The sequence below is a fragment of the Salvelinus fontinalis genome, chromosome 41 (assembly GCF_029448725.1).
Source record: "Salvelinus fontinalis isolate EN_2023a chromosome 41, ASM2944872v1, whole genome shotgun sequence".
In the NCBI taxonomy this organism is placed as follows: Eukaryota; Metazoa; Chordata; class Actinopteri; order Salmoniformes; family Salmonidae; genus Salvelinus; species Salvelinus fontinalis.
In genome coordinates, this window is record NC_074705.1 from 7,634,831 (window position 1) to 7,655,499 (window position 20,669).

At 42.2% G+C, this 20,669-nt stretch overlaps 2 protein-coding genes across 4 annotated transcripts in view; both read right to left on the bottom strand.

The window, feature by feature from the left end:
* Positions 1 to 1,567: 1,567 nt before the first annotated feature.
* Positions 1,568 to 11,516, bottom strand: LOC129840362 (TLE family member 5-like). 2 transcript variants are annotated; one of them, XM_055908178.1, is made up of 8 exons: positions 10,818 to 11,516; positions 9,025 to 9,122; positions 8,795 to 8,858; positions 7,059 to 7,103; positions 6,487 to 6,549; positions 6,284 to 6,358; positions 6,033 to 6,206; positions 1,568 to 4,413 (listed from the first exon to the last, which is right to left on the bottom strand). In XM_055908178.1, exons 1-8 carry the CDS (start codon positions 10,842 to 10,844, stop codon positions 4,327 to 4,329), a joined length of 633 nt encoding a protein of 210 aa, XP_055764153.1. In that variant the 5' UTR covers positions 10,845 to 11,516; the 3' UTR covers positions 1,568 to 4,326. The 2 variants fall into 2 exon arrangements, with proteins under 2 accessions (XP_055764153.1, XP_055764154.1); XM_055908179.1 differs by having other exon boundaries at positions 6,033 to 6,203; positions 10,818 to 11,515.
* A 556-nt stretch (positions 11,517 to 12,072) lies between these two features.
* LOC129840361 (guanine nucleotide-binding protein subunit alpha-11-like) overlaps positions 12,073 to 20,669 on the bottom strand; it is a 34,027-nt gene continuing 25,430 nt past the window's right edge. For both annotated transcript variants that reach the window (XM_055908176.1, XM_055908177.1), the window contains 3 exons: positions 17,786 to 17,915; positions 17,346 to 17,499; positions 12,073 to 17,242 (listed from right to left, as the gene is read on the bottom strand). In XM_055908176.1, coding sequence (XP_055764151.1) covers positions 17,052 to 17,242; positions 17,346 to 17,499; positions 17,786 to 17,915 — 475 coding nt within the window. In that variant the 3' untranslated portion in view covers positions 12,073 to 17,051. The remainder of the gene's footprint in view (positions 17,243 to 17,345; positions 17,500 to 17,785; positions 17,916 to 20,669) is intronic.

Sequence of the window (20,669 nt, forward strand, 5' to 3'; positions counted from 1 at the left end):
AAAAATATATATTTTGAATTCAGGCTGTAACAATATGGAATAAGTCAAGGGGTATGAATAGTTTCTGAAGGCACTAAAATTGACTCAACCAAAAACACAGTGCCTTGCAAAAGTATTCTGACCCCTTGGATTTTTTTGACAATGTGTTAAAGTGGGATTAATGTCATTTTTTGTCAACAATCTACATAAGATAAATATAGTGCTTGCATAAGCATTCAGCCCCTTTGTTTAGGCAAGCCTAAATTAGTTCAGGAGTAAAATTTGGCTTAACAAATCACTTGTTACATGGACTCACTGTGTTAAATAATAGGGGTTGTCATGATTTTTGAATGACCAACCCTTCCTCTGTCCCCCATACATAAGGTCTCGCAGTCAAGTATTGAATTTCAAGCAAAGATTCAACTACAAAGACCAGGGAGCTTTGAAAGCCTCATAAAGAAGGGCAGTGGTTGATAGATGGGTCACAATAACAAATCAGACATTGAATATCTCTTTAAGCATGGTCAAATTCATAATTCTGCTGTGGATGATGTATTAAACCACCCAGACACAAAGATAGTCGTCCTGAATTGAGCTGCAGGACAGGAATGAAACTGCTCAGGGATGTTTCCATGAGGCCATTGGTGATTTTACAACTGCTTCAATGGCTGTGATGGGAGAAAAACATAAATATACTAAAAATGCATGCATCTTGCATGCAACAAGGCACTAATGTAATACTACAAAGAAACACAACAAAGGCCTAAATGTAAAGCCAGCACAACACTGAGTAACCGCCTCCTTACTTTCAAGCATGGTGGTGGCTGCATCATGGTATCGGTATGCTCGTCAGTGGAAAATACTGGGGAGTTTTTCTATATAAAAATCAATGGGATGGAGCTAAGCACAGGTAAAATCCTAGAGGAAAACCTGCTTCACACCGGAGAATGGGAGAGGAATTCAGCAGGACAATAACCTACCACAAAAGGCCAAATCCTCACTGGAGTTGTTTACCAAAAAGACAACGTTCCTGAGTGGCCAAGTTAGTTGACTTAAATCACCTTGAAAATCTAGTGCAAGACTTGATAATTGGTGTCAATAGCTGTCATAGCCATGGTCCCCAACATCATAAAGAATAATAGGCAAATATTGCACAATCCAGGTGTGGAAATCTCTTAGTGACTTACCCAAGACTCACAGCTGTAATCAATACCAAAGTTGTTGTAACATGTATTGACTCAGGGACCTGAATACTTATGCAATGACTATGTCACTACATTTTTATGAATCTTTAAAAAAAAAAAAACTTCCACTTTGACAAAGTATTGTGTAGATTGTTGACAAAAAATGACAAATCAATTTTAATCCCCCTTTAACAATTACATGCGAAGAAATCCATGGGGTCAATACTTCTGTAAATTAATTTAAGCTTTCTTAATAAACCAGAAAATCAGCAATTATTTCTGGTTGTTCATCCAAGTTACCTGGCTAACTCATTGATACTGCTTTGTAGTATACCCACAGGCATTCATGTATGCAAACAGGCAAGCAAATACAGACACACATACAAAAACCACTAGAAACAGTCTCTCCGTTGAGTCATTTATTTGTAAGGCACCATAGACATTTCCTTACTGCCGAGCGCTTCTTTCAGTCATGTTGTGTAGTCAATGTTTCAGTTTGGTTGGTTTACATTGTGTGACTTTTCCCCGCCACGTCTCTTCTTTTAAATGAAGCTATAAGTATTGGTTTTTCATAACACAAATGACATACATTATCGCCAAGTACACACTTATGAAGTTTCACATACAATGACAAAAATTAAGAGTTTTAAAAATTACATTTACAAAGCTCAACAAGGAGGCGACATTTCCTCAGCATTGTCAAGGGGGCAGGAGAGGGGGGGGGGGGGGTATTGGATAGTACCTCTTTCCATAGCACATCACATAATACACACGCTGCATTGAAACGTCATCTTCCATCACACGCATACACACTAAAAGCAGCTTTGAAACATACAAAAATGCTTAAAAAAGTATATGTATATTGATATAGTTATATAAATGGGCCCTTCACAACAGAAACACAAACCATTCATGTCCAAGTTTTTCTCTAAATTCAATCAAACCTGCCATAGCAAAGTTCACAGTGTCTTGGTTTACAAACTACTTCCCAAAAATGCTCTTCTTATTCTGAACATTTAGACATCTCCCTGTGAGGGGAGTCTACCTGGCAGCAGTAGTAGGTTTTTAGGGTTCTGTGATTTTAATTAACCCATTGGGGGGGATAAAGTCTGTAAATACTGTAATGGGTGTTTGATTGAATATAGCCCTGGGTCTGGTTTGGCTTTGCTGCCACCTACTGTCCTGGAGAAGAACTAAACCTTTTCGCCTCGAATTAGAAAAACAGTTATGCATCCGAGGGTAGGTTATAGGTTAGTGCGCTACGGCTGTGTTCAATGGTTTGACAACATGCTCGCTCACCACACATTCTAGCTCCAAGTGCTATGCTAACCAACATAACGACATATGCAAATGTATTCCTCTCCCTTTCCACCAATAGGATCTGATCTGAATGAGCACATGATTGATGTGAAGTTTAGGTCCCGTTAAGATTTAGGCCCCGTACAGGATCAACCCTTACCCCTTGGACACTTCCTCTGTCTAGGGGAAAGTGCCTAGGGACTGGACCATAGACTTGGTCAGTTAAGAGAGTGGACAGACAGAGGCGGGAGGGTGAATACGAAAAGGTGGTTCGTAAAAATAAAACTTAAGTTTGCGCACACACACACACCCTAGCTCCTGACTTTTACACTTGACTGTCTTATTCAAGTGGCCCTTTCAGAACACTGTCTGTGAGATCAGTGTGCAGAGTTAGCAGTAACTCTGCAGCCAATCAGCAGAGACCTACAGGAGGAAGTTGTCCCTAGACACTGATCAAAGGTCAGTAATGTTTTGATCGTTTAAATCTGAGCTTAAGGGCAACTTCTACTAGGAGAAGAGGAACAAAGGTCAGGGGTTAAAGGGTTAGAGCTGAGATGGGACCAAGTCACAATTTTGCAAGTCTCAAGGTTAAGCTTTGAGTCAAGTCCCAAGAAATAACGGGCAAGTCCCAAGTCCCAGCTCCCACAGCTCAAGTCAAGTCAAGTCACAAGTCCCTAATTTTGGGTTTCGGGTCCTCAAGTCAAAGGCTAAGTGTTTTTTTTTGCCAATTTCATTGCAATCATTTTGGACCAACGCGTTTTACAAACTGACTAACAGGGGTTTCCTCTACAGACACAACAATTGGACAATACAACTCACAGGGCTTGCTTTATGCAGGTTTGCATAGTGTAGGCCTCTGCAACTTTAATTCAAAAGTAACTCACACAGTCCATGTAAATCAGTAGTGTTTGATTAATTTCAGTTAATAGTTTTGGATTGAAAAGGTCAAGGTAGCCTAGCCAGTTCAAGTTTGAATTTAACTTACACCAAATTTGATCACATTCACATTTTCTCCTGACACAAATAATTGGTCTAGAAAATAGGCTACATAACATTACCACCTGGTTGTTGTCAGTAGCCTAGTTGATCAGACAGAAGTCATCTCATTTTCTTCCCATACAGTTTAGGTGTAGGCTGCTGTAAGAGTTCTTGCTTTTGTTTGTTTGGAGTGATGTGTTATCACGTTTGCTAAATAAATACCGCAGGACAGTGGAGAGTGGCGCGCTTTGCTAGATGACGTGCTTTGTGCCCGGCCTGCGAGAGCTGTGATTTCCGTGAATATCATTGGTGAAGACAGAAGAAAACTCAAAAAACCTGCAGTACTCAAGATATGAAGGACAGAGAGGCCTACCGTGTGAGCAAGATGACAAACCAAGTCTCGACTCACATAGCTTGTCCAAGTTACGTCACCAGTCATAAATGCTCAAGTCAATGTCGATTGGCAAGTGTTCGTTTCTTTTTGCCAAGTCAAGTATCAAGTCATGAAATGTCCAAGTCACGTGACTCGAGTCCACATCTCTGGGTTAGAGGTCAGGGTAGTATCTGTTGGCAATGGGTTGTCAGCGGCAATAGTGAAGAGGAGGAAAGGAAAAGAGGAAGGAGTCAAACAGAGGAGACCTGTCCAACAGGCTTGGTGACAAACTGATTTGATGATAATAGAAGATGAAAAAGGATAAGAAAGCAATGGAGTGGAGGCCCAGAGAGTAACTCTAAAGAGCTGAACCACAGGGTGACACCTACTGTATGAACACTCAACTCACCACCCCCCTCCCCTTAGCCCTCCCACAGTAGATCCACTCCTGGTTGTCCATCAGTCCAACTTGTCTCACCCCTCTCTCCACTCCTTCCCATTCACACTCCACCATCAGTCGGACTTGTCTCCATCCTCTTCCCTCTGTTCTCTCTCTGCTGCGTCTCTGGCCTTGTCTTCTTTAGCCAGCTGGGCCTGAGCCTGGTGGGGAGGAGACCAGAGAACAAAACACAAGGAAGAGAGCCGTGAACTGTCATGTGTGTGTTACCTGGTGGGTGGGGGGGGGGGGGGGTTGAATGTCAGGGTCAGGGCTCTACGCTGGCATTTTATACAACGAAAACATGTGCGCCTAAATAGAAAATGTAGGTGCGCACACAAATAAATGCAGGCGCAAATTGAAAAGTAGTCGAGGTAGTGTTTTAATTGTCTCTAGGGCTGGCACAATGATCTGTTAACAGTGTCTGTTTCAAAATCTCCAGCACTACATCAACAAATGTGAAAACAGTGAATTTCTATGTTTTGTAGTCAAAAAGACAGGGAGATAAGTGTTTCCAATGACATCAACCAATTCTTAGACAATTTAGTATGGAATGCCTACTCCTAATTGGTTAAAATTATAAGTAGGCATTCCATACTAAATTGTCTAAGAATTGGGTAATGATGTCATTGGAAACACTAATCTTCCTCTGTCTTTTTGACTACAAAACATAGAAAAGTGTTGAATATGAAGTAAACATTTTTATGACATGTCCATTTAAGTGAGGATTCCACACCACAAAGCTAGAATGCTGGCTTGCAAGTATTGGTTCGGCCTTACAATACTTGCAAAACATAAGTTTTCATTCACCTTCAAACTCTAACCTCAAGAAAGCTTTTTCCTCACTGTTGGATGTTCTTGTATGCTTCCCGCTGGCAGTGGCACTGGCTAGCAGAGCAACATTGGCGCCAACGTCACTTAGTGCTAGCGAAAGCTTCATCTTCTTGTGTTGCTGGTGACTAGACAATCATAGACTCAGCCACATCCACATCACTGGCAGACACGTCGGTCTCCTGTTGTTGATCTTGTCGCTTAAAGCTGCAATATGTAACTTTTTGTCTGGCCAGGCCAAATTAACATAGAAAAGTGGAGTTATAGATCTGACATTCTCATGGAAAGCTAGTCTAAGAAGAGGTAGATACGTTCTATGTCCACTATTTCTATGCTTCTCGTTCTTAAGTTTATTTTTTGCGTCTTTTACGTTCAGTTTTGTACACCAATTTAAAACAGTGAAAATACAATATGTTTGGTTATGGAAAATATATTTCACCGCGGTTTAGATTGTACAATGATTCTGTACACTACCTGCTTGTTTTGTCACAAACTGAAATGAGGCGAACGGTTAACATTTTTGCAACCAAGCGGAGCGATTTCCTCATAGTACACCTTTAAAATAAAATGTGATCCTCTTCATCCTTCTCCTGACAGAAGCGAATGCAGATCCTCTCAAGGTAGCTATTCAAAGGCTTGCGTCTCCAGCCTACTGAGGTAGTTCCAGCCTCTGACTACATTAGGCTACGATTGGCTCGTTGAGCTGCATGTTGCATTATGGTATTCGTAGTTCTTCGTGCGATTACCAACCATAAAAAAGCAGAAATACTACAACCACGGCAGTATTGGTTTTGGGGGTATAAGTCCCTACTTGAATATATCACTTTTGCTATTAGCGCACATTTATTTTTAGTCACATATGCGAGTGAAATGGTCACACTGTAGAGCCCTGGAGGTGTGTGTTGCCCGTGTAAGGTGTGTGCGTCGCTCGGGTCCGGTGTGTGTCTGTTACCTGTGCATGTGCTGCCTGTGAGTGAGAGTGCGAGGCCAGGATGGAGGACAGGGACATCAGTCCGGCGCTGGAGGTTGGAGGGAGGCTGGGAGCAGACAGGCCCATGGGGAGAGAGGCCATCGTGGGGAGGCCCAAGCCCTGGAGCTGAGACAACTGGTGCACCTGGAGCTGCTGCTAAACGCACAGACAGATACACATGGTTATATACACACACATATTCATACACAAGTCACACACACACACCAGCCTACCCGTATGATAGAGTTCATCTCAGGAGGAGTGACCTGCTTGGCTCTCTCTATGGCCCCTAGGACCTGCTGCTGGTGCTGCAACACACACATCCAAACACATTTAGCTATTGTACAGAATTAAATACATTGACATTGTACAGCACGTTGATATGGGATTATGTTATCCTAAAGGAAAAGTTTGTGTAGAAAGGAGAGTGTAATACCTCTTGAGATAGGTAGGGGAGCACCTGAGCACAGATCCCGTTTAGTCTCTTCACGATCTCAGCCTGGGGAGAAGAGACAGACCGACAGTCAGAATCATAGAGAGAGGTTTCTAGTGTCCAAAGCCCGTTTTAAAATGGGCAGCACCATTGAGTACACTCACCATTTTGAAGTAGTTAACTGAGTGTTACTTCCTATGGGTTAAGGAAGGATCACATAATTCCATCCAGATCATCGGTAGGGATCAGCCAATGACTTATACTCGTGAGGAAACATTCCATAACTGCAGATGGCAGTAAATAGCCAACCTTGGCTGTATACCAGTTGAAAACAGCACACTTTAGTTGGCCGTGTGCACCCTTTCAGTTTGTTAACCAACTCAGTAGTAGAAGAATGTACTACTTCAAAATGGAGATGGCCTCAATGGTGCCAATGCTCTCACAGATGCCATAATGGGAAAGATACAATGTTGCGTCCTCTAAAGATCTCTATAGTCAGAATACAACACTGGCGTTACAATATAACAAAGTACCAGAGGGAGAAGAGAGAGCAAAAGAGATAGAAAATAAGCTACCTGTTTGTGCATTTCAATGTTCAGTCCATAAGACATCTCGTAGTACTGCAAAAAGAAGATATGGGGGTTTGTGACATAACACTAACATACTGCAGAATTCCAAATCAATCCCTAGCCCTCAATACACTTGTGTACAGTACCAGTCAAAAGTTTGGACACACCTACTCATTCAAGGTGTACTTTATTTTACAATTCTCTACATTGTAGAATAGTGAAGACAAACTATGAAATAACCCACATGGAATCATGTAGTAACCCCCCCCCCCCCAAAAAAGTGTTAAATCAAAATATATTGGATATTTGAGATTCTTCAAAGCAGCCACCATTTGCCTTGACAGATTTGCACACTTGGCATTTTCTCAACCAGCTTCATGAGGAATGCTTTTCCAACAATCTTGAAGGAGTTCCCACATATGCTGAGCACATGTTGGATGCCCTTCCTTCACTCTGCAGCCCTACTCATCTCAAACCATCTCAATTGGGTTGAGGTCGGGTGATTGTGGAAGCCAGGTCATCTGATGCAGCACTCCATCACTCTCCTTCTTGGTCAAATAGTTCTTACACAGCCTATTGGTGTGTTGAGCCATTGTCCTGTTGAAAAACAAATGATAGTCCCACTAAGCACAAACCAGATGGGATGGCATATCGCTGCAGAATGCTGTGGTAGCCATGCTGGTTAAGTGTGCCTTGAATTGTAAATAAATCACAGTGTCACCAGCAAAGCACCCCCATACCATTACACCTCCTCCATGCTTCACTGTGGGAACCACACATGCGGAGATCATCTGTTCACCTACTCTGCGTCTCACAAAAACAAGGCGGTTGGAACCAAAAATCTCCAGTTTGATCTCATCAGACCAAAGGACAGATTTCCAACGATCTAATATCCATTGCTCGTGTTTCTTGACCTAAGCAAGTCTCTTCTCATTGGTGTCCTTTAGTAGTGGTTTCTTTGCAGAAATTCAACCACGAAAGCCTGATTCACGCAGTCTCTTCTGAACAGTTGAGTTGGAGATGTGTTTGTTACTTGAACTCTGAAGCACTTATTTGGGCTGCAATCTGAGGTGCAGTTAACTCTAATGAACTTATCCTCTGCAGCAGAGTTAACTCTGGGTCTTCCTTTCCCGTGGCGGTCCTCATGAGAGCCAGTTTCATCATAGCGCTTGATGGTCTTTGCGACTGCACTTGAAAAAACTTTCCGGATTGACTGACCTTCATGTCTTAAAGTAATGATGGACTGTCGTTTCACTGTGCTTATTTGAGCTATTCTTGCCATAACATGGACTTGATCTAATAGGGCTATCTTCTGTATACCAGCCCTACCTTGTCACAACACAACTGATTGGCTCAAACGCATTAAGGAAAGAAATTCCATACAAATGTACATTTAACAAGGCACACCTGTTAATTGAAATGCATTCCAGGTGACTACCAAGAGTGTGCAAAGCTGTCATCAAGGCAAAGGGTGGCTACTTAGAAGAATCTCAAATATAAAATATATTTTGATTTGTTTAACACGTTTTTGGTTACTACATGATTCCATATATGTTATTTCATAGTTTTGATGTCTTCCCTATTATTCTACAATGTAGAAAATAGTATAAATAAAAGAAAAACTCTGGAATAAGTAGGTGTCCAAACCTTCGACTGGTACAGTATATCAGAGAAATGCAGTAATGGCCAATGTGTATCCTAGGTAGGCTAAAAGTAAAAGAAGAGGTGATGATGTCACTCACCATGATGTAATGACGCTGCATCTCTGACTTCTCACTAGCTAGCTTGTCACACTCCATCTTCAAGCTGATTGGATATATGACAACATTTGGTTACGGACATGTCTGTGTATATGAGTGAGTGCATGTTGGAATCTGAGTGCATGCAGTGTGCGTGACTTGAGTGTTTGTGGGTGTGTGTGTAGGTGGGTATTTTGAGTGTGTGACTGAGCATGTGTGTGTTTCAGTGTTACCTATGGTATTGTGCTTGTAGGAACTGAAACTCGTCCTTAATGCGGTCGCAGGAGTCGGAGGTGGTGAACTTGAGAGGCTGGGAGGACTGGGAGGAAGCCTGGGGGACAACACAATAGCAAACATACAACAGTCAGAATCCCCAAGACAACAACAAACAGTTAGACAATCAACAAGATAACAACAATCAGTGAGAAGCTGCGTTTCCATCCCCTACCCTTCTCACTGACGTGTGCATTTCTTCACTCCCCCTGTATGTGGGACTGTATGGGTATGTGATAGAAAGGGAACGGGCACGGTTTGTGACTGTGTGTATGTGTGTGAGACACATGGGGGTGATATTGAATGTTCAGTAACAGAGGGATTGACCTCTGAGATGAACCTTATAGCAGGGGGTTTTCTGGGCTTTTACTGGGGGGGGGGGGGGGGGGGGGGGGGGGGGTGTTAGCGCAGGCTGAGAGGATGTGTGTGTCTGAGTATGGTCAGGGTTAGATGAGTTTCCAGAGGTGACCAACTGACAATAATGACGCCAGGGTGAGTCAGAGCCATAATCTAGCGTTAAGCTTCCCACCAAGGCCTCAGACTGGTAGAAGGATGCCACCACCCAAATTACACTAGGGCTCTACAACTACCATCCTGTAGACTTACTGACTGTGAATGCTTTTGCTCCGGCCCCTACACAAACACACTTGATTTAGCTAATCAAGGTCCTGATGAGGTGATTAGTAGGGCTAGAGCAAAAGCCTGCACACCCAGTAGCACACACACAAACAGCTCTCCAGGAGGGGCTGGTCATCCTTGGAATTGAGAGAGGACGGGTTAATGCAGGGGCAAACCCTGATAGTGTGAACTAGGATCCCGGCCTAGGGGGTAGTAGGACGCTAAAGAGAAAGAAGAAGCACAGAAATAGGCTCAACCATATCAAATCATGTACATTCTTATTTCCCAACCAGTATCATCATTAGCACACCAGTATTCAATTGAAAGACCTTCAGGCCTAAGTTATATAGCTACAACATCCTGTATAGCTCAGTTGGTAGAGCATGGTGCTTGCATCGCCAGGGCTGTGGGCTCGATTCCCTGGGCCACACATACCTAAAATGTGGGCATGATTAAGTCGCTTTGAATAAAAGTCTGCTAAATGGCATATTTTATTGTATATTACATCCACCTCTGTTGTGATGGCATAGGGGCTGGCAGTATTTGGGACTTCAATGTAATCAAGGATCCAAATTAAAGACACCCTTGATTGAGGATTCAATTGATAGTTAACTTTTAATTATGATTGTATGAATTGACTTAATTACACATGCCCTTACGTGTTAGGTTTGACTGAAAGACTGCCAAGAAAAAAAGTTAGCGAATTTGTCTCCGCAATCTAGTTAGCTACGTTTTATTAGCACATGTCACTTTGCTGAGATATCCCTGTTCAAATATGTCACATTACGTTACTAATGAGTGGCAAACGTTTAGTATAATATTATAGACTAGCTAAAAGGTAAACACCCATTTACAAAGCTTAATGAAAACTGCTGTAGTTAGTAATCTTGGTAGCTAACGTTAGCTAGCTAAGAGGGAGCTAGCCTGGAATGTAAACAAATGCCGGGGGCGCGTGACAGACAAGCGATTGAAACCATCATCAACAACACAAATGAAAACATACCACGGCGTTATGGCCATCGTAGATGTCCCCATTTATTCTTACATGTATAAAAGCTTAATTGCTTCTGTAGCTAGCTAGAATAGCTCGAATTTTGCTATCATCTAGCTAGTTATGCTAACGTTAGCTACTTACCGAGTGTCTTGATTGTGGAAACATCATGTCAATGGATTTATCAGTGTTCCTCAGCAACCAGGATAAAAATATATAGACCCCGTTTTTGGACAACTATAGCGTCTTTCTTTTTAGACAGCTACGTTAACATTAACTGGCTAGCTATTTATCTTAACGTTATCTAGGACACCAGTTACCCGGTCTCGCGTAGTGATTGGTTTTTTTCTCCAACGTTGTTGGCTAGCTAGCGTTGCTTTTAATTTGGTTCCTTGTCAAAAAATTAACAAATGGCACCAAAAAAGGCTGAACACCAAGACGTGCAACGTTAGATAATATGGCACCGATTGAAGAATCTTAAAATAAATCTGGGCTAGGTAGATGTTGACTAAGTAACAGCAATATCCTTTCGTGTTAGCTAACTAGCTAGCAAATCTTAGCAGAGAGAAGCAAGCCAACGTAAGCTTAGGTAGCAGATTTGTATATTGTCCAATTCCTCGTAGATATTATAGCTGTCAAGTGGGGCAATCGTGTCGAAAATCTGTTCTTGAAAACCGTCTTCAATTCCACAATGTGTTAGCTAGCTACCGTTAGCTGGCTGGCTAGCTAATGTCCACACAAGCCTTCACTAGCTGAAACCACCCCTTGCGCTACAAAATGTACGAGTCATCGATGAGCGGGCGTTGCATGTGATGAGAGAAAGAGGTGGCGCTCCGAAGGCCCATTTTAGATGTCAAATGTATAAAATTACAGTTTGCGGAAGTGTTGCTGCTGCCGTGTGCCCCCGGTGGAAGGTGTGCAGAACTGTCCCCTGATGATGCACGCAAGTGTGAGATGTGGTGGTTCCCTAACACTCATAATAGCCTTCTCATTTAATGTATAATAACCCCAATCCCATAACTTCGTAATCATGATCCTCAATGTAGACGAAATATGTCCATCACTGATTATTTCTATTCTGTGACACTCCCATCTATTTCACTAGCAGAAGTCACAGAATGACAACGGACAATTCAGAGAAATGACAGCATCTCAATAACACCAAGAGAGGATGCAAAACCTCTATATAGAGCCAAGCCATTTGTATAGACTCTCTTTGATGGAACAATGGCCAGGTCCAGAAACAACCCCTGTTGTTCCTAACCATAGGCACTTGAAGGCCTATTTATCAAATCCTATGAGAACTACACAAGTGCATAGTGGCTAGAAGAGAAGGGCTTGGGTCGTTTCTAGACATGACATATGCCAGACTAGTCATTAACCACACACACACACAAAATCAGCAAGTATACGAACAAATTTATTTCAATTTAAAACAGATACCTTGTCATTATGTTCTCTCTTAGAAGGCGACGATGATCGTAATAAATCATGTTCATGTTTGAATGAGGATCAGGCAACAGTGGTTGAAACAAATGCATGAAAACACACAGAAAAATAAGAAATATGGCGAGAGTAATGCAAATCAATAATCCATAATAACCAACCGATCAATCAATAACCGATTCCACCCTTTCATAAAGGTCTCTGCATCAGCCAATACATTTTTCTGAGCCCTCACCTCCTCCCAACACTAAATACATGCAATTATATAATTACACAATTTTAAAAAAAAATGTGTATTTATAGTTTTTGTTAGGGGTGGCGTAGTCGAACATGCCACGTGTTTAGGTCTCTGGTGTTCTTAAAAATGGGACCATCCAAGATGGCTGTCCCCTGATGATGATGTCAGCATTGGCACTTAAGAGAGAGAGAGCCTGGCTCTAGAGAGTTGGGTTGGCACACAGTATAATACATCATTTACATTTGGTTTACATACAAAATAAAGAAAAACAAAAACAGCATTGTATATTTTATACACCAACTAAAACATTTAACCCTCAGGTTTCCTTAGATTAAAAAATAAATCAAGTGGTCCTAAATACAATAGTGTTCCGGTAATGTTTTTTTTATCTTACAAAAAAGATTTAAAGGAAAGAAGTCAAGCTAAGTTCTCAATATGCACCATGTCCATGTTAATCTGACCAGGTAAAACTCTGTGTCCTAGTTACAGCCTAGGAACAACTCTGGGCCCTAATGTGCAGACACTTCAGGAGTGCCAACCAATTAACCCACAAGAAGTGGAAAACAAGAGATTAGTAGTGTTTCCTATAAATATGACTGATTAATCACCAAGTCAGATGATTGTAGTTTGGGCTGTTTTCACCCTGCATTGTGGAGGCAGTACAGGAGCCCAAGTGCTTGTCTGTTTGGTATGCAAGTTGTATTCAACACATTGTTTGTGGGCAGATCAACACTGAATGAAATACTGAATATCATACTTGGATAACATCCTCTAATACTGGCTGCAGTGTACAGGCTTTAGTTCCAGTACAACACTAACACACTTGGTTCAACTAGTTGCGGTCTAAATCCAAGACCATGATTAGTTCTCAATCAGTTGACTGGGGTGTTAGTGCTGGTATGGAACAAAAGCCTGCACAGGTGTGCTAGAGCTGTGTGTTGTGCAGCTATGCTTTAACTTGGAATAGCATTTTAACACCTGGTTTACCACCCTGCCTCTACTGTAGGAGTGTCTATTGACAATGTGCAAAATCTCCTCAACAAGCACAAAGCACACCCCCGGATGGTAAAACTAGCAGTAGGACAGTAGAAGGAAAGTTCCCCTTAACACTGATCTAAGGTCAGTTTTGCATCCCCCCTAATGGATAAAGGCCCAATGCAGACGTTTTTACCTCAAAATCAAGTCATTTCTGGGTAACAATTAAGTACCATAATGCGATTGTTTTCACTCAAAATTGTCAAAAAAATAAACCAAAATAGCTTCTTGGCAAGAGTAATTTCTCAAGCATGAATTTTGCTAGGACTGTCTGGAAGTGGTGGTCTGAGTGGCGAGGGGAAAACTGAAAACTAGCTGTTGTTGGCAGAGAGGTTTGAAACTTTTTTTAAAATTGGTCTATTAACTAATTTACCACATGGTGATATCAAACAGACAAACCAAAACTCAAACCCACCAAAAACAGGCAGAAATTTCAGGCGGTCTTTTCAAACAGCTCTTACACTAAAATAGCATTATCACCATTTCTCACAGTATTATTCCAACCTTAGTGTGGAAATCTATACAAAACACAGGAAAAATCACATTTGACTGCACTGGGCCTTTAAGGTTAGCATTGAGGGAGGGTAAGCTGATCCAGGATCACACCCCTGATGATAACACATCAAACAGTGCAGTAGGGAACTTGGGGCTTGACAGATTCCCTCATTTGGAGCTGGAAGCTTGTCTGATCCACTGTTGATCCAGAGAAAGATAAAGTAAAAAAATGAATGGTAGTGTTGGTCATGTATCCTACCACAGCTGCATTCACACGCGGTCTTTGTTGAACAAAATGATACCCACAAACACTCATGAGTGAATGGCTTAGTCGACTGTGAACCTAAAACCAGGGGTGCACAACCCAGTGCTTCGAAGTCTGCATTCCTGCTGGTTTTCATTTCTCCCCGACATTTACTTGATCAATGAATGTTACCAATTGGCTGGGGATTGCAAACACCTGATTTCACAGGTAGAAATCCGTTTTTGGTTAGAAGGCAACAGAAAAAACCCAGCAAGACTGCAGCCCTTGAGAACAGAACGCAACCGTGTACCCTTGTCCTCTACTGCCCATCGCTTTCTAGGATTTTTGAATTCACTCATTGAATTTCCACTCACTTCATGAATTGAAAACCGAATTGAGCCCTGTCTTATACTAGTTCTCCCACATCTGCCTGTCTGATGCATGGCGATAGCCCTTAATGAGAATAATGAAGAAAAGTTGCCTGTAGAAAGAGGTTCAAAAGTAGATCTGCAACGTCACTGGTTCTATCAAAGCAAGCCTCGGAACTTGAACTAAAACAACTCAAACCAACGACAAAGCAAACTGTGTTTAAATTACAACGACAGAGCAAGCATAGACCGTACTGGTCTCCAATCACTGGTTATAAAAATTCACCTACGTTCATATGGTACATTTCCTATGTATGCAGTTACAGAGCTGTGCCTATTAGAAACCCAAGAGGAGAAATACAAGTTTTCATCAATGAAACGAAACAAAGTGACTTAATGTGAGAAGAAAACCATAGAATTTAACATGGATATAGATAGAATGGCAAAGTACATCTGGAATTGTCTTAAGAGAAAAAAGAAAGCAGAGATTTAGTACATACTATAGTAGACGTTTGTTTTGTTACAGCAGTTTAGACTCAAGTCTAGCCCCGACCGCATTTCAACATGATAGAAAAAAAAAGCAGTCAAATTATCAACACCTTCAAACCTGGTTCCATAAATTATTAGATAAATTAAAAAAAAAAAAATCTTTATTTAGTTACTCTTTTAATATCATGTCTTTTGTCAACATATTGTGAATAACTAATCTGCTCTAGTGTTAGTAGGGAGAAGCTGCAGAAGAGAGCCGAGGATCTAGAACGTTCTGAAGGTTCTAGACTAGAAGGCTCCAGATGGTTAAGAACCTCTGTTCTGAGACCGTTCCTTTCCTCTCACTGCAGCCCTCTATGTGTGTAGTCCTCTTATAATCAACTGATTATCAATAATCAAAGAAATCCAGAATCACAGTATAAATACTAGTAAATTCATAGGAAAACAAAAAAACAGTACACTATCGGGGAAAAAATGGATTTTCTTCTCTTTTTTCTGTTGTTGCCAAAGATGGTGTACTGTACCACAGAGTGTTTTTGTACAGGAGCGTTTCTGTGTACATATATTTACAAACAGAAATATACACAAACAATAACTTTTTGACTTCAGAGTATGCTTGCCTGGCCATCTGGGAGACAGGATCTTACGTCTCCTGCTCCCACCAATCAACAACCACCTCTCATCAACAAACAAAAGTGTCTATACAGTAAAAAAAAAAAAAAAGAAGGTAAACAACATATAGCTTCCTTTGTGTCTGGAATAATGGATGCCACCGTGTCATTTGTGGGGATGGATTGTCCAGAATCTCCAGAGCACATCTAATTGGGTCGCTGGGCGACTTAACACGTGATGTCATTCTTTCACAGACTGATGTACCGTACGGTGATGACATCATATCCATACATGACTCCCTCCCCCTCAGCAACTGTCCAATCAGAACATAGTAGCGAGTATCGGATGTTCGGTAATCTTAATGTAGCGTGTATCAAACAGAACGTGGTACTGCGGATGTCAAACGGAAGGTTCCGGTGTATCAGTCAGTAAACCAGTGAAGGAGGGAAGCGATGTGATCAAACCTAAACATGAACAACCACAACCGTCTGTAAAGGATACAATTAAAGTCCGTTTCTGATTACCATCTTGTTTTTGTGATATTCTGGCTATTTTTCTATTTTTTTTTAAATACAAGATTTTGTTTTGTTAACCGCTTCTATAACTTTTCAAACAACTTCTTTGTCATCGGATAGAAGTTGACATAGCAACAAGTTACTATTATTAAAAACTATTTGTAAAAAAGCTCAGCGATACACAGATTTAATCGATTTGCTTTTTCCTCTCCCTCTGGTGCTTTCAGTCTTAGTGTATTTTGTCTACATACGTAATTACTTTATAACATATTTAATTTATTTTTTTGCGTTTGCGATCCTCACTCGGAGTATACATTCATTGATGCGAGGTGGAAACAGAATCCTTGGTCTGCCCTCTCACTTCTGTGTGACATCACTTCCTGCTCGCGTCCTGGTGTCTCCACCCCCCTCCCAGTCTATAGCCCCTCCTTTATAGAGTGAAAAACGTCACCCCCTCAAGTGTTTTATGTCTTGCGGTTGGGTCACTCCTTCCGCAAATCAGAGGATGTGATCTCAGGTCAGTTGACTGAGGGTTCAAGGGTTAAAGACCCACAGTTCACTGACCGCACTAGTCTTCTTCCTCACCTTCTCTCTCACACAGACACACACACACACACACACACACACCCCCCTCCCGTAGTCATGGCATGTGTGTGGAGAAGAGGAGACTGACAAGCTGCTGAGAACGAGGGAGAGGACAGGCTTATGGCAAAAGGGTAGAAAAAAGGAATGAATGGGAGAGCGAATGGGAGGAGAGATATTGGAAGAGGGGGGTCTTAAATCGCTGGACTGAAAAGCAGGGGGGGAAAGATCAACTAGATGTGTAGGTGTGTGTAAGCTTCATAAGTGTGTGTGTGTGTGTGTGTGTGTATGTGTGTGTGTGTGTAGGCTAATCTGTGCAACTGGGAAGAGTGTGTGTTTGCGTGCAAGAGTCTTTCAGACCAGGTTGTATTCTTTGAGGTTGAGCTGCAGGATGGTGTCTTTGACGGCAGCGAAGACGAAGCGGATGTTCTCGGTGTCCGTGGCGCAGGTGAAGTGGGAGTAGATGATCTTGTCGCTATCCGGGTTCAGGTCCACAAACATCTTCAGGATAAACTCCCGGCCTGCCTGGGCATCTCGCTGGGGACCTGGGGCGCACACACACACACAGTGAATCCCGCATCACAGTAGTCAGGAACCATCAGTCACGCGGTACATCACTAAGGTAACTGTAGACAGACACACACACACCATCAAACTCAGGGAAGTAGTCGACCAGGTGGGAGTATGAGATCTTCTCCTCCAGCAGATCCTTCTTGTTGAGGAACAGGATGACTGAGGAGTTCTGGAACCAGGGGTAGGTGATGATGGTCCTGAACAACGCCTTACTCTCCTCCATACGGTTCTGACAGAGGGACAGAGGACAGTTAGTAAGGGTGTTTGATGTGTGTGTGTGCCGTGATGTGTGCGGGCGAGTGTGTGGTATCTTTGACATGATAACCACAGATCTAGGATCAGATTACCTAACCCCAACACCAAAAATGAACCATTAGGGGATAAAGGCATATCAGATCCTGGATCACTGGAAAGAGTCAAATTCTACCTAGTGCACCAATGTTTCACTATGGGAAACCGGGTAGACAAAAAGGCGAACCATCTCTCCCATCTTTCCCTAGTGCGTGTGTACACACCTCGTTGTCAGATTCCACCAGTACTTGGTCGTACTCGCTGAGCGCTACCAGGAACATGATGGAAGTGACGTTCTCAAAACAGTGGATCCACTTCCTCCTCTCTGACCTTTGACCCCCTACATCCACCATCCTGGAGCATGGACGGAGGGAGGATAGGTGCCAGGACACAGAGGACGAGAGAGAAAAGATGTTAAACAGTGTTGTTGTGTTTGTAGAACAACTAATAAGACTGTCTAAAAACTCTAAAATGGCTTCCTGAATCCATCCATGCAGAAGGGTTGGTGCCAATCAGTCCTCATTGATTTTCTATGTCTGTGATTTAACTCCACGTACAGTTAGTGTATGGATGGATTCAACAGCTACATGAAGACCTAGCCCAAAACCACACACATATACAGAGGATGGTGGAAAACTTGAGAAGGTTCAAAGTGAACTTGAGATGTAGAATCCTAATGACCGCCATTTTGGCACCTAACGTTCCAAGACAATCCCATTCAACTGAGACTCTAAACGAGAACGTTTGGTGGCAACATGGAGGACAGTTTGTTCACTGAACTCGGTCTCATCTATGGCCCTGAGAGGTCACAGTTAGGAAAGCCTACGGTGGAAAACACACAGATCATAAACTGACATACAGTACCAGTCAAAAGTTTGGACACACCGACTCATTCCAGAGTTTTCTTTATTTTTTACTATTTTCTACATTGTAGAATAATAGTGAAGACATCAAACTATGAAATAACACATATGGAATCATGTAGTAACCACAAAAGTGTTAAACAAATCAAAATATATTTTAGACTTGAGATTCTTCAAAGTAGCCACCCTTTGCCTTGATGACAGCTTTGCACACTCTTGGCATTCTCTCAACCAGCTTCACGAGGTAGTCATCTGGAATGCATTTCATCTAACAGGTGTGCCTTGTTCAAAGTTAACTTGTGGAATTTCTTTCCTTCTTAATGCGTTTGAGCCAATCAGTTGTGTGACAAGGTAGGGTTGGTATACAGAAGATAGCCCTATTTGGTAAAAGACCAAGTCCATATTATGACAAGAACAGCTCAAATAAGCAAAGAGAAACAACAGTCCATAATTACTTTAAGACATGAAGGTCAGTCAATGCGGAACATTTCAAGAACTTTTAAAGTTTCTTTAAGTGCAGTCGCAAAAACCATCAAGCGCTATGATGAAACTGGCTCTCATGAGGACTGCAACAGGAAAGCAAGATGGTGTGGGGGTGCTTTGCTGGTGACACTGTCGGTGATTTATTTACAATTCAAGGCACATTTAACCAGCATGGCTACCACACCATTCTGCAGCGATACACCATCCCATCTTGTTTGTGCTTAGTGGGACTATCATTTGTTTTTCAACAGGAAATGACCCAGGCAGTCTAAGTCTATTTGACCAAGGAGCGTGATGGAGTGCTGCATCAGATGACCTGGCCTCCACAATCACTCGGGGGATGAGTTGGACCGCAGAGTGAAGGAAAAGCAGCCAACAAGTGCTCAGCATATATGGGAACTCCAAGACGTTTGGAAAAGCATTCCTCATGAAGCTGGTTGAGAGAATGCCAAGAGTTTGCAAAGCTGTCATCAAGGCAAAAGGGTGGCTACTTAGAAGAATCTCAAATATATAACATATTTTGATTTGCTTACTACATTATTGTGTCCAAACTTTTGACTGGTACTGTATGTAACATACAGTGTGGAAACAAATGTAGGTAACACTTTACTTCTTGAAGATCTGACTTGAAACTGCTTATTATCATTAAATAATTTAGATTATGTAGGCCTATGTTGTAGGCAGTTTATAACTTTATCTATGCATAAAGTGTTACCCAGTGAATGGATCATCAGTAAAGAGTGAGCGGTGCCCAAAACCATTCACAAGTTGCCCCTAACCTCAGATCTAGGATCAGATAACCTTACCCCAATTCCAAATATTAGCCATAAGGGGGATGAAGGTATATCAGATCCTGGATCAGTGAATGGAGGAACATTCTACCTAGTCCACCCCTTGGCAAGATGGGAGGGCAAAAAAGCAAACCAGCTCTCCCACCGTTCCCTAGTGTGTGTGTCTGTGTTCCTGAAGCATTAGCCAAGCGCAATAGTGCAACCCTGGTGGAGGTGAGATAAAAAGAGGAGAACGAGAGAGAGGAGGTAGAGGACTAGGAACAGATGAAGACTGAGGAAGGGATGAGAATACAAAAGGGAAGAAGATGGAGGGATACAGAAGGCACCTCTGATGATGGCAGGATTCCTTTGCTGGGTGAACGACAGGAGTGTGTCCTCCGAGTAGTTCTGACTGGAGTGTGTGTGTGTGTGTGTGTGTGTGTGTGTGTGTGTGTGTGTGTGTGTGTGTGTGTGTGTGTGTGTGTGTGTGTGTGTGTGTGTGTGTGTGTGCATGTCAAGGTTTCTTCCTTCCGTTTTTCTTTGCCACTGTCTTCCTAGGTTGTCTTTTAGGTTTTGTTAAGCGTTCTTCTGTGTTAAACGATTCAAGTAGAAGTAAAGTTAAGTCATGTAAAATGTTAGTCTGTCTGATAAAGTTACATTATGTACCAGGAACTGACTCAGACCAGGTGAGACTTGTTCTAAGTCAGTGATCTTAATCAATGATTTAACATCCAGGGAAAAGGCAACCAGCAGTACTATGGTCTTTGAGGCCTAGATTTGCATAGTCCTGTCTTTGAATTAAACAGATTGTTTTTTTGTTTTTCCAGAAGTGAATGTATGTGATTTAATTTGTAATGAAACGCCCCCCTGCTGTAGCATGGGGTACTGCAGTCCACAGAGACCAAGAGCCAATCAGAGCCCTGCAGGACCCCAGGCCCGAAATAACATCCTTCACTGGGAGAGAGAGAGAGGACGACCTCCTTTCCTCTGCC

Excerpts from the sequence above, each read along its gene's own strand:
- LOC129840362 (XM_055908178.1), bottom strand. The coding sequence starts at position 10,844 with ATGATGTTTCCACAATCAAGACACTCG. Across the intron at positions 6,550-7,058 it reads ACATTGAAATGCACAAACAG|GCTGAGATCGTGAAGAGACT; the intron begins GTAGCTTATTTT and ends TCTTCTCCCCAG. Across the intron at positions 6,207-6,283 it reads AGATGAACTCTATCATACGG|CAGCAGCTCCAGGTGCACCA; the intron begins GTAGGCTGGTGT and ends CTGTGCGTTTAG.